At 37.8% G+C, this 13,770-nt stretch overlaps 1 protein-coding gene across 8 annotated transcripts in view; it reads left to right on the top strand.

Moving 5' to 3' along the window:
• NLGN1 (neuroligin 1) overlaps positions 1–12,725 on the top strand; it is a 768,195-nt gene extending 755,470 nt beyond the window's left edge. For all 8 annotated transcript variants that reach the window (XM_087872510.1, XM_034438951.3, XM_034438960.3 and 5 more), the window contains 2 exons: positions 6,484–7,273; positions 9,752–12,725. In XM_087872510.1, coding sequence (XP_087728636.1) covers positions 6,484–7,273; positions 9,752–10,568 — 1,607 coding nt within the window. In that variant the 3' untranslated portion in view covers positions 10,569–12,725. The remainder of the gene's footprint in view (positions 1–6,483; positions 7,274–9,751) is intronic.
• Positions 12,726–13,770: the final 1,045 nt, after the last annotated feature.

The following is a 13,770-nucleotide window of genomic DNA, read 5'->3' as shown; positions in this document are numbered from 1 at the left end:
AACCCAGAACCATAACTTGGGACAGATTTATTTCCAATTCTGATTTAGCAAACAAGCCTAAATTACTCTTATAAAACTGGATGTACTTAGTAAATGATGGTCTGCCTAAAAATGGGACAGGGAAATAAAGCTCTGAGCTCTGGTTCAAAATACTTTCCCTTAAAATGTTCTGGTGAACTTTTCCAAGGTCTCCGAGTCCCACTGGACCAACATTCAAAAGTTACTGAGAACAGTAGGTAGTCAGAACAAGCTTCTTGTTTTGTCAGTAACCATTTCTGAATGACTGTCTATTAGAGTTTGCTAGCTGTTTCCTACTACATAATTCAGAATGAAGTGGGAAAGTGGGTGATTTAAAAAAAAATAAATAAACTAAAAACCATATCAACCAATGGAAATTGTAGTTTGACATTTTTTAAACAAATCATATCCTGCCTGACAAGTAGAGTTTAATCCATCTCTTTACTGGATTCTTTGCTTCTTTTTATTGTGGGATGGAGGCATACTCTGACTCTGTAAACAGCTTAGAGAGGGCTGTAAAGCACTGTGAAGCAGTATATAAGTCTAAGTGCTATTGCTATTGTTTTTTTTCCATTCCTTTCACTCCCTCTCAAATAGGACAGGACAGAACAGATCTTCTTTTATTGACTTCTCCCCTCCTCCTCCTCCTTCTCCTCCTCTTCCTCTTCCTCCTCCTCCTCCTCTTCCCTTGCAAATGTTCAAAATTACAGCAATAGCAACCAATGCCTTTATGTGAGGGCAACTACAATGCTGTTAAGGATATTCTTGGCTCATAACCGATGTTGTGGGTTATTGAGCAGAGTACCCTTTGAGTAAACGCATGAAAAGTGACTGGGAGTGGTTGTGAACAATCACAGTTAACATACAAACAAACTGAGTTGTTGTAGTCTTTTACTTTTAGACAAAAGTAAAGCAAAGTCCAAAAACAATCCAAGTCGTACACAGATAAGATGAGAGTTAAAAGATCAATCCAGGGATATTTCGAGTACAAAATCTTCTTACCAGTGGTAGTCATACACAATAAAACAGTTCTTCTTGAGTTTCAAAACAGGAACAAGTTCAGTATCAAAACATTTAATAAATAGTAGAAAGCAACATGTAGCTATGATCAAACAGTAATCATGCAGAGAGATCAGGTAGAGAGTTACAGCAAATAAGCAGGTAAAATGGTGTAGTATCCACACAAGCCATGATCCTGACTTCCCTTAAATACATTGGCTACAGAGCTTAGCCAATCAGGATACGGGATGATGCAATACAGTCTTAAAGCAATATAATACCTTTCTGATTGCAAACTTACATTGTTGGTTTATATATTGCCTGACCAACTAGTTAGACAAATAACCATTTCCTAACAAATGCCAACCTCATTCCAGTAACTAGGAAGAGGGAAAGATGGGGATCAACATACTGGGTTTAAGGCCTAATATATTTGTCCTCTACTTCATGAATTGGAGGGTTTCTAGCCTGTGTGGTGAGTCCTAAGAAATTCTGTAACTTCTGAAAGATCTCCACATTTTGATCAGATTGTCCCAAAGATGCTTTTTCAGGAGGCAACTGGACTTTCTTGTTCTTTTTTCTTTTGAATATGTTTTGCTTCTGCAGGCTAACTCACAAGTGTCAATTCTATTTATTGCTATTTACAGTCCACAAAGTGCTTCTGGCTGTCATAAAATGTTATGTCACTCAGTCCCCACACCTCAGATTCATTCTGGGCACTTGAAACTGATTTGCCTTAATGACAGTTTGCAGAGTCCGTCGACCATGTGATTACAATTTGCAATGGTTTTTGCCAGTTTCTGGCAAAAATACCACCACCACCCATTCAGAAGAATTGGTTAAACTTACAAGTACATTATTTGGTTGACTACTGTGAAATCACTTACTGACCATCACAAAAATATGTCATAAAATTGGGTTTGGTCAAGTGAGGGCCTCGAGATTTGTCCCAATTGGGGTTGTATTATCTGCATTGTATTAAATCCTATTTTGCCTTATAAAATTAATAGCCTCTATTCAATAAGGGATTGTTGTTTTTTTGCAAATGTGGAAAGCATCAAAAAACTTAGGAAGTTATATTGCCAGAAGCAAAAAATTGCTTAAGTGCCTACCTAGTGGTCAGAAATCTTTTGAACCCCCAATGACCATCATACAATCCTGCAAAATGCCCAGCTGCAAATTACCCAAATTCAAAAGATTCTGCATCCTCGTGCTGAAATATTCCAAGATCTCATGTGAGAAAATGGAAAAAAATCATGCATTTTCATTTGAGATTTCAGGATTCTTCTGCTAGATATCATTACACTTCAATGTTCTCTCTTGTGTGAGATTTCAATCAATTTTTTGTGCTAAGCTTTCAGGAACCATCAGGAGAACTGAGAAGGTTTTAAGGTTTTGCCAATATTTAACAACATCCCAAATCTCTGTAGCAGGGATGAAATCCAGCAGGTTCTGACAGGTTCTGGAGAAAAGGTAGCGTAAATTTTGAGCAGTTCGGAGAACCAACAAATACTACCTCTGGCTAGCCCCAGAGTGTGGTGGGAATGGAGATTTTGCAATATCCTTCCCCTAGGAGTAGGGAGGGAATGGGAATTTTGCAGGATCCTTCCCCTGCCACGCCCACCAAGCCACACCACGCCCACCAAGCCACGCAGAATCAGTAGTAAAAAAAAAATGGATTTCACCACTGCTCTGTTGTGTGAAGTCTTTTCAGTGTCATTGCAACTTCAAATAGTAATTAAATGAACGATTGCAAATCAAGTATAACCTGTACTTGGATAAGGTCTTTTTACTTTTAAACTTTCCGCTGCCTTGAAATGATGCTGAGAACTATTAAATTGCATGGTCCTGTGTTTCCAGACAGGGAGATCATCCCTTCCCTGCAGAGAAGGATTCTTATTTTCAATTTATTTTTTGATTCCCACCTGTCAGGTTTTTGAAGTCGCATTCATTCAATTAAAATACCTTATTTTACGATTGCCTGACTGGCCTCCACAGTTAATTGCTTAATGCTGCTCTAATCATTCAAGAGAACTGCTTCCAAATACATGGGGCTGTGCAAAACAGTCATATCTTTGAATCGATGAAGTAGTCGGATCTTTCTCTAGCTCCACAACATTAATTCCTAATCTATTTCAGGTTGCTTTTGAGGTTTCACCTTTGAACCATGGATGTATAAGAGAAAAACTTTCGAATGGTCCGAAATGCCTCTGAAAAAAGAATGTGTAGCAAATCTAGAGCAATATAACAAATTCATTTCCTGATAGGTTCAATATCAAGTTAGAAATTATTTAAACACATACAGAGAGAGAGAGAGAGACACATGCACACACACCAGGGAAGGGAGAATTGTTTCCATTTTTTTGTTTGTGCAAACATGAGCCTCATTATTTTGGACAGGTAATACTTCTATGGAAGACTGTTCTAGTCCCACCTTAGACACAAAGCCAGCTGGGTGACCTTGGGCCAGTCACCCTCTCTCAGATCTACAGTAGTGGCCAAAATTGTGGAAACCTTTTGGGAAAAGTGTATTTTCTAAAACTAACTAATAACACCACTTTTTTTTTTGAGTAATACCATAAACTTATATATCAATGGAAAGATAATTTAATCAAGAATGGAATGCAATAACATTTATGAAGGATTTGCTATTAGCATAGCAGTTACAGTATAAAGAAGAAAAGTGAAACACGTAGAAAAAATGAGATATACAAACATTATCACCATAGAAAAATGAGATATACAAAAATTATCACGTTAGTTAATACTTAGTTCGGTAAACCTTTAGCATGAATTACGGCCTTACAACGTCTTCCCATGGAGTGAACCAAGTCTTTTAGTTCTGCAGCTGTTATCATGTGAAACCAAGATTGAATGATTGCTTCTATTAACTGGGTTTGGCTCCATAGATTTTCAAGTGGGTTAAGGCAGTGGTTAATTCTGAATCGGTTTGGTACTGGTTTGCTGGCCGCACAGGCGCGCCACGCGCCAAAAGGAGGCTTGGGAAGGTAAGTAGAACAGCGAGGGGGGATCAGCTGTGCTGAGTGATTTAGCTTCGCTAGAAAGCAGGATTATCTGCCTCCTAGCAAAGCTAAACCCTGCAGCACAGCTGATCATCGGAAATACCGGTTCAGAGGAACTGGTAGCTTTTCTTTACTACTGGTTCACCCGAACTGGAGCGAACCAGTAGCATTTCACCCCTGGGTTAAGGTCTGGGCTATTCCCAGGCCATTCCAGCAGTGGAATATGATTATCTTGAAACTCCCCAAAAAAGTTATGGTTATCAGTTATGGTTTGATGGTTATTAGCCATCAAATCTCAAAAATACACTTTTCCAAAAAGGTTTCCACAACTTTGGCCACTACTGTAGGAAGGAGACAATGGCAAACCACTTTAATGGCACTGAAAAAAGTGACCTTTGACCTTTTTCTCACATGACTGTTGCAGCATTCCTGTGGTCACATGACCAAATTTGGGGCTCGAAACAACTGTCCTGTATTTATGATGGTTGCAGTGTCCCAGAGACATGTGCTCACCTTTTGCAACTTTCTGACAAGCAAAGTCAATGGGGAAGCCAAATTCACTGAACAACCGTGGTACTAACTTAACACCTTGCAGTGATTCAGTTAATAATTGTGACAAGAAAGATTGTAAATTGGGGCAAAATTCACATACAGTTTCATTTAGCAACCGAAAGGTTTGGCTCAATGTTTTTTTTTTTTTTTTTAATTTGATTTATATGCCGCCCTTCTCCGAAGACTCAGGGCGGCTTACAATGTGCTCAGCAATAGTTGTCGTAAGTAAAGGACTATCTGTAATCTTTCTTACCATGCTTGAACAGAGTGATAGTGTCAGTTCGCAAAGCATCCCTGGCCTGCTCTCGAGGCCAGGGGGGATGGGAAACTGGCGAAACTGCACAGTAGCAAAAAAAACAGATGCACATTCCACGCTTATCTCCCTCAAGGCTGTATCCCAGGGATACCTGCAGCAGTCGAAGGGGAGTGACCTCTACAACACACGAAATTGCTCCATTGGCAAATGTGATTGATGACACATTCGCCACGGAATGTGGGGGGAGGGGGGAAACAGGGTCATAATTGGAGCGTAAATTACGGAAGGTCAGAGCTGGCTTCACTTGGGAACCTGCCGACATGAAACTCCTAATAAAAACCTGGATTTCTTTTGAAGCTTGGCTCACGATTTAATTAGGGCATCTGTCGGAACCCTGACAGCTAGAATAAGATTTTTAAACCAGTTCGACTTTTGGCTTAATCCAAACTTAGGAAACATGAGAAAAGATGTCACTGAATGGTTTTCTATGGTTTATATTAAATTCTATGGTGTAAGTAACCAACAGAGAAGCAACAAGCTATAAATAAAATAAATTAAGCAGAGATTCATGAGGCTTTTGGTTAAAAAAAATATACTTCCTGTAGCATTTCATGTAACAATGTTTCAAAAGGTGGCATATTCTTCCTGAATTATACCTTGAAAGAGAGTAACAAATCCTTGTGCATTAATCTTTTTGCAACACTGTTTCAACCTGCACTAAATTCTGTAGGCCATATGCAAAAATCTAGAATAACACTGTGCAATCAATTGTGCCCCATTTCGTGTATTTATTTTCTTCCTTTTCCCCACTTAAATATCTCAGAATTGGCAGTTAACTACTGCACATAGATGGACTGAAACTGTGTTAAACACCTCTGTGATAAAAAAAAAAAAAACTTGCAAAAGATGATCTGAGATTTTATTCCTTGTCACACTTACTTTGGCTTATTACCAACACTGTAGTTTATCCTATTTGTTACCTTATTCAGTCTTCTGGAAACTGGGATGGAAGCCTTTTTCATAAAATATGAATCTCCATGTTTAGAAATTTGAAATAGGGGCTCCTTCAAATTAGATAATAAAGTGTGCCATAAAGCTGGGTTAAATGCATAATCGGAGTTAAAAAAATCAGTATGTTTGTAGTTGCTAATAGTTCTTTTCAAAGTTTTATATGGAAGCAGCCTTCCAATAGATTGGGCTCTCTTTCATTATTATTTTATAATAATTATGTGTAACTCATCTTTGGACATAAGTTTGTTGCATAGTTTAGTTGCCCATTTTTCAACCAATTGAGTCTTTCCTCTTCCTACTGTTCTCTTCCTCGTCCTTCTCTATATATTTTTTTCTTTCCTAATTACCCATAGAAAGAGTGAAGGATGTTAGAGGAGCTGTACCAACTACTCCTGCTATACACAGTCTCAGTAGTTGTCTTGAGAGGATCATTGGATCATTAATACCACATTATACGAACTGTCCCCTATCTGCCAGTCTTCTTCAGCTGTATGGTAGGAGTACTTGTTGCCAGCTAATTATTTTGTAATGCTGAAATCTTAATTCAGATCCTTTAAGCATGTGATCTATAGTCCTCACTGAGTAACATTTTACCCTAACATTATCCTCTACTTTATCACACAGGACTTTTCCAAAGAGCAATAGCTCAAAGTGGAACAGCTCTTTCCAGCTGGGCAGTCAGTTTTCAGCCTGCCAAATATGCCAGGATGTTGGCAACAAAAGTTGGTTGCAATGTATCGGACACCGTAGAATTAGTAGAATGTCTACAGAAGAAGCCGTATAGAGAACTTGTCGATCAGGATATTCAGCCGGCCCGATACCACATAGCCTTTGGTCCAGTTATTGATGGGGATGTGATACCAGATGACCCTCAGATACTGATGGAACAAGGAGAATTCCTCAATTATGATATTATGTTGGGTGTTAACCAAGGAGAAGGGCTCAAATTTGTGGAAAACATTGTTGACAGTGAAGACGGCATATCTGCTAGTGATTTTGACTTTGCTGTCTCAAACTTTGTCGATAACTTATATGGGTACCCGGAAGGCAAAGACATCTTGAGAGAAACTATTAAATTTATGTATACGGATTGGGCGGACAGACACAATCCTGAAACAAGAAGAAAAACACTCCTGGCTTTATTTACTGATCACCAATGGGTTGCACCAGCCGTGGCTACCGCTGATCTTCATTCAAACTTCGGCTCGCCTACATATTTTTATGCCTTCTATCACCATTGCCAAACAGATCAGGTTCCTGCATGGGCAGATGCTGCTCATGGAGATGAAGTTCCGTATGTATTAGGAATTCCCATGATTGGTCCCACTGAATTGTTTCCTTGTAATTTTTCAAAAAATGACATCATGCTAAGTGCGGTGGTGATGACATATTGGACAAACTTTGCAAAGACTGGGTAAGTCCTGGAGGAGTACCTAGATGTTAATGTAGATCAAGAACTAATCAACAAAACCACAGTTCCCCATCATACCATACAACATTGCAGAGAAATAAATATATATACCGGTAATCCCCGACTTACAACAGTTCATTTAGTGATTGTTCAAAGTTACAACGACACTGAAAAAAAGTGATCCATGACCCATTTTCAGCCTTACAAATATTGCAGCATCTCCATGGTCATGTGATAAAAATTAAAACACTTTATTTATTTTTTATTTATTTTTTTTATTTTTTTTTTAGATTTTTATACCGTCCTTCTCCTACTGGACTCAGGGCGGTGAACAGCCGAGAATAAAAACATCACATGCAAAATTTAAGATTAATTTTAAAAGAATTAAACAAGTTTTGGCCCAATATAAAATTTAAAACACCCCAACTAAAATCAATTTATAATTAAAAATATCTAAAAATATCTAAGGGGGAGGGGAGGGTCAAGCCAGCCCAGCTTGATGAAATAAAAAAGTTTTAAGGGCACGGCGAAAGACCCGGAGATCCGATATCCTTCGTATCTCCGGGGGCAAATCGTTCCAGAGGGCAGGAGCTGCCACAGAGAAGGCCCTCCCCCTGGGGGTCGCCAGCCAACATTGCCTGGCCAACGGCGCCCTGAGGAGTCCCTCTCTGTGGGAGCGTACTGGCCGGTGGGAGGCTATCGGTGGCAGAAGGCAGTCCCGTAAGTACCCAGGCCCTAAGCCAACTGGCCACTTGGCAACTGGCATGTATTTATGACAGTTGCAGTGTCCCGGGGTCATGTGAACACCTTTTGCGACATTCTGACAAGCAAAGTCAACAAGGAAACCAGATTTACTCAACAAGCGTGTTACTAATTTAACAACTGCAGTGATTGGCTTAACAGTTGTGTCAGGGAAGGTCATAAAATGGAGCAAAACTCACTTAGCAACATAAATTTTGGGCTCAGTTGTGGTCGTAAGTCGAGGACTACCTGTACGTGTAGGTTGTTAAAGAAGGACAGTGTGGAAATTGAAGCATGGACATTTTAAATAGTTTTGGAGAAATTATAATGAGCCAGGGCAACTCTCAGAAACTAATGCAGATATTCCCACAAGCACTAACACACACTGGGGGGGGGGGAACTATTTCTGATGAAGGATCATTAAAATTTACAGATGATTGAATTTTAATGCTCTGGCCATTTTCTCTCATATAGAAAAACTCCTTGTTTTTCTGCTTCAGGCAGAAAGGAGTAAGAGACAGATGTTTGAGAAAGGTGGGTAGATCTCATTTGAAGGAATTCTAGCAAGATCTGATGGTAAATAACTTTCAGCACATGTACCAGTGAATATAAAGGGACAAATTGCACTGAATTGATTAATGCATAGATAACGTATCTGCAGCAGCACTGAGACAAGTGAGCAAATAACCCTGCATTATAAGGTCATTGCAGGGATTACAATGAGTTAATAAATTCAGAATCTTGGAATATTCTGAAAGTCCTTCTTGCAGTTATAGTATTGCTAGGAGGTAGCATGAAAATAATTGGCTGATTTATGGCTGCAAACACATCCATTGCTACTACACTTAATGTAATATTATTTAAAATGTTTTGGTTTTTTTTGAAAAGTATATTAGATGGATTATTAATGAAAGGTTGGGTAAAGGGAAAGCTTCACCTTCAAAACTATTATCTTCATCAAAATTAGCTCCAGGAAAGAAAGAAATACAAACAAACAAGCTAAGGATGGGAATTGGCTTTATGGCATACCTTGATAAACCAGAGATATGAAAGAAGTCTAGCTTGTAAAGGTACATACTGTATATTTGGAGAATGTTTACAAACACACAAATATAATTTTTGCATAAAAAAATATACCGATGGCTTAAAATATACTTTCGTGGAAATAAGCAGGTAATAACAATTGCAGAATTTGTTAAATAACTTGAATAAAAATGGTCAGACTTGGCTAATATACAATGTGCACCGTAGACTGGATTTAGACCGAACTAAATTTCCACTAGAGATACCTAACTAGCTATTATAGGAAAATGATTCTGAACTTGTTTGAACCTTGATTTTGCTAATGCAATATAATATTATTGTACTCTTAGATTATTGTTGTGAAGCTGATAATAATGATAATAATGATGATGATGATGATGATGATGATGAACATGATATAATGAAACCTGAACTGGGTCTTTTCATTATATTCTTCTCTGTGCTTAGGTAAAATTGGATCTAGATTTAAAATACTTCAGATATTACAACTAATGAGCTTTAATTTAGCAGTAAATGTAGTTCCATGAATTGCATTCAGTCTATTCTTAATATGACTAAGGCTGAATGTTAGTCATATTCTTAATTCATCCTAATTTAAGACTGTGTTTTGTGAGATGTTCTGCTAAGCAGGTAAAAATACTTTTAAAAGAAATACCAACTTTCAAAAAAGCTTGACATTTCCCTTTTTCCTCCTAGGGATCCCAACCAACCAGTTCCACAAGATACTAAGTTCATTCACACAAAACCTAATCGTTTTGAGGAGGTAGCATGGACCAGATACTCTCAAAAAGATCAACTTTATCTTCATATTGGATTAAAACCACGCGTGAAGGAACATTACAGAGCGAACAAGGTGAACCTGTGGTTGGAACTAGTACCTCACCTGCACAATCTTAATGACATTTCACAGTATACCTCTACAACAACTAAAGTGCCATCAACTGATATTACTTTCAGGCCAACCCGGAAAAATTTGGTACCTGTAACATCAGCTTTTCCTACAGCCAAGCAAGATGATCCCAAACAACCACCGAGTCTAATTTCAGGAGATCAAAGAGACTATTCCACGGAGTTGAGCGTCACCATTGCTGTGGGGGCATCCTTGCTGTTCTTGAACATTTTAGCCTTTGCAGCATTATACTACAAAAAGGACAAGCGGAGACATGATGTCCATCGGAGATGTAGTCCTCAGCGTACAACTGCCAATGATCTCACCCACGCACAAGAAGAGGAAATAATGTCCCTCCAAATGAAGCACAGTGACTTGGGTCATGAATGTGAATCCATTCATCCACACGAGGTGGTTCTTCGGACCGCCTGCCCCCCAGACTACACACTAGCTATGAGAAGGTCACCTGATGATATTCCTTTAATGACCCCCAACACGATTACAATGATTCCAAACACTATACCTGGGATTCAACCCTTACACACATTTAATACATTTACCGGTGGACAGAACAGCACTCTGCCACATCCACATCCTCATTCACATTCAACAACTAGGGTATAGCCAAACTAGAGGATATGAACTTTTATTTTTGGGGTGGATTCCAGTGGGTTATAATTGCTGAAGACTTAACTTGGCTTTCAACCCTACAAGACTCTTATTATTTAAATTTGGAGGAATATTATGTGAATATACATATCGAGAACTCGAGGGAGTTGGGGAAAAAATGAATTGTACATATATACAAATGAACTTTAAAAAAAAAAGAGAAAGCATAACTTTAACAATTGCTTGAAGCAATTGTCTTGAATGGTACTTTTTACATTCACACTCTTATTAATTTTTTTGAGGGTTTAAGTTACATGATGGAATTAGGCACGTGCAACACAGGAATGGGAGAGAAACGACAACTGAAATTTTTTTTAAAAAGTTCTATAAATATGCACAAGGGACACATTGATGGAATGTCAGATCATTTGCACCGGTTTTTATTTGGAACTGTTTTCTTGTGTAGATCATATTTATACCTTTGAATCAGTATCCAAAGCATCAGAGCTGTTCAAGGCCTTAGACACAGGCTCATGTGCTGAGATCTGCCAGTTTTTTGTTTTTGTTTTTTTAAAAAGTAACCATGTTCTGGAAATCTGGCAGCTTCAACATTATCACACAAGTGCTGTCGGTATAAACATTGTGGGAATAAAGGAACTGAATATTTTTTTTTCGCACAACGTGCATGATAATTTATTATGCTTGGTGGGTGTGCTGCTGATTAAGCTGTCATTAAAATCTTCTCTCATGTCATTGGAGTGTCCAACAGAAACTTATTTCCTTGATTGGCTTAATTGAAGGAAGGTTTGTTTTCTAGGGAAAAAAAAAGAAAAGAAATTGTACGTAAACCCCTGCCTTCCATTAATGAAGGTCTCTGCAGTAGCTTCTAGAGAGACTTGATGGTACAAGTCAGTTTTTCCCAACTTAATGTCCTCCAGATGTGTTGGGCTTATTTTTGGTGGAAAATTGACAGTGAAGTCCAAGCTATCTGATGGGCAACATGTTGAGAAAATCTCCTCTAAGGGTTCAGCAGTGAACTAAACAATGTGAAACATTAATGCGACGGTAAATAAGAATAATCTCTCCCTACTCCATCACCACCATACTATTAAGTTAGTAGGGCATCTTTTGATGAAGTAAGCCCCATTTGGGTCTAGTTTCATTACAATCTCTTCCACGTACATCAGTATTAGTTCAATGAAAAGAACCACATCAAAAGAACAAGGAAGGTTCCAAGATTTATTTGCTAGGAATATGTTGCCAGAGGTAAAAGTGACCTTCTCAAAAATGATCACAACAAATACAACTTTTCTTGTATTCATATGGCCAATTATATTGCATGAGGACAAATTCACTTAACACGATTTCCAAGTTACTCCCTTTTTTTGCTTTGTGTATCGTCACTGAATCACAGAGTATACAAGGAAGAAGGTTCCTGTCCTTTATTAGATACTGCAATTGGAATAATCATGTGGAATAATCTGGAAATGTTTAATTCTGCATCTTATTTAATATTGTCTGGATCTGAAAACAAAAGTAGGCTAAAATGACAGGACAATTTTGCCCCTTTGCCCTTACAGTTACTTTTCAATTTTTTTTATTTTTTAAAAAACAGTCTGTCGTGGTCATTTAAAAAAAAAAAGAAGAAGTTTGTATGTGTAATCATACATTTATATATTAAAGAAAGAGGAAAAAATTAAGATGGACTAAAGAGCACAGCCCTGGTGATTAAAGTTTCTCTTTTCCTGTATTATATTTCTATTAGAGTACAGTTATGTGATTTTTATTTTATTTTGCATTTTTTCAAATGACTAGCAATTTTGATAGTTTGTAAGATAACGCGCAGAACTTTCTCTGACAAACTAACTGCAGTAACAGAAAATGTTTCTTTTCAGTTACTCTTTTTCAAGATTGAAAGCTTATTACACATACAACAAATTGTATACAACTTGATGGGGAAAATTCTTTGTACTTCTGGGCCACTTACGCTGGCTCTACTGAGTGAAAAAATAAAAAGCTAATCTGAATAATGAACATTATAATTATTCCAATGCTAAGAGATCTGGTTATCTGCTCATTAAAGAGCCGAAGTGTTTATTGCTGTTTTGTCATTTTTTAAAAAATGAAGTAATGGTAACTGTCTCAGAATAAAGAGTTATTTCTTGAGATCAATCTGGCTTTTGAAGACTTTTGTATGCTTCTACGAGATCAGATATATTTGTATAGACCGCAGCCTATATTTGGATTAAGTTCTCTTTGGGAAATGTTCAAGTTATGAATACATAAATCATTAGCTGTGATCTGTTGTATACTTACAGGGTAGGATATGTCACCAAACTTTTATAGTGTATAGGATTAGGATCCTTGATTTCCCAATAATATTTCCAAATATTGGCAAAAAAAAAAAAGTGTTTGCAAATTATTTCACACACACAGACACACATGAGTTGGTTTCTAATCATATTTTACTACCACCGCAGAAAAAAAAAGCATTTTTCTACAAAAAGAAAACATTTGATCAAGCATAAATGTTATCCGCAAACCTGGCAAAATACAGGTAGTCCTCGACTTGTGACCACAATTGAGCCCCAAATTTCTGTTGTTAAGTGAATTTTGTCCCATTTTATGACCTTTCTTTGCACTGGTTGTTAAGGGAATCATGGCAGTGGTTAAATGAGGAACGTGGTTGTTAAATAAATCTGGATTTCCCCATTGGTTTTGCTTGTTGGAAGGTCGCAAAAAGGGGAATCACATGATTCCAGGACATTGCAAATGTCATAAATATGAGTCAATTGCCTAGTAGGGCGTGTCAATTTTTTCAACTTTCAATTTCCAAACGTTAAGGGTGCTCAAAAGTCATGACATGCCTTGGGGATTCTAAAGATATTTTGATTACTTTAATATAATTTAGATGTGCTTGGTAAGTAACATTGGAAGAAATATTCAGCTGGGGAGATGGATATTTCCAAGTGGGGAGAAAGACACTGGAAACATGGAGGCTGATTGGAAAGATGGTTTATTGGTGGACAGGACCACATGGGTTTTAGGCCCTGGGCAGCTGACTAAATGGAGTAGAGAATGAGTGTTATTTATACCTTCTCTTGGGCCTTGCCCTTGAGCTTCCTGTTCCTGTGGCAAGGACATGTATTCTATTGGTTGATATCAGACTCCCATAGGGCTATACAGAGGTCATAGCTAACTTTGTAGGTTTTCTGAG

This window comes from Pantherophis guttatus, chromosome 6 (genome assembly GCF_059756535.1).
Source record: "Pantherophis guttatus breed Tessera chromosome 6, ASM5975653v1, whole genome shotgun sequence".
NCBI classification, from domain to species: Eukaryota; Metazoa; Chordata; class Lepidosauria; order Squamata; family Colubridae; genus Pantherophis; species Pantherophis guttatus.
This window is presented reverse-complemented; position numbering and strand designations above follow the sequence as displayed.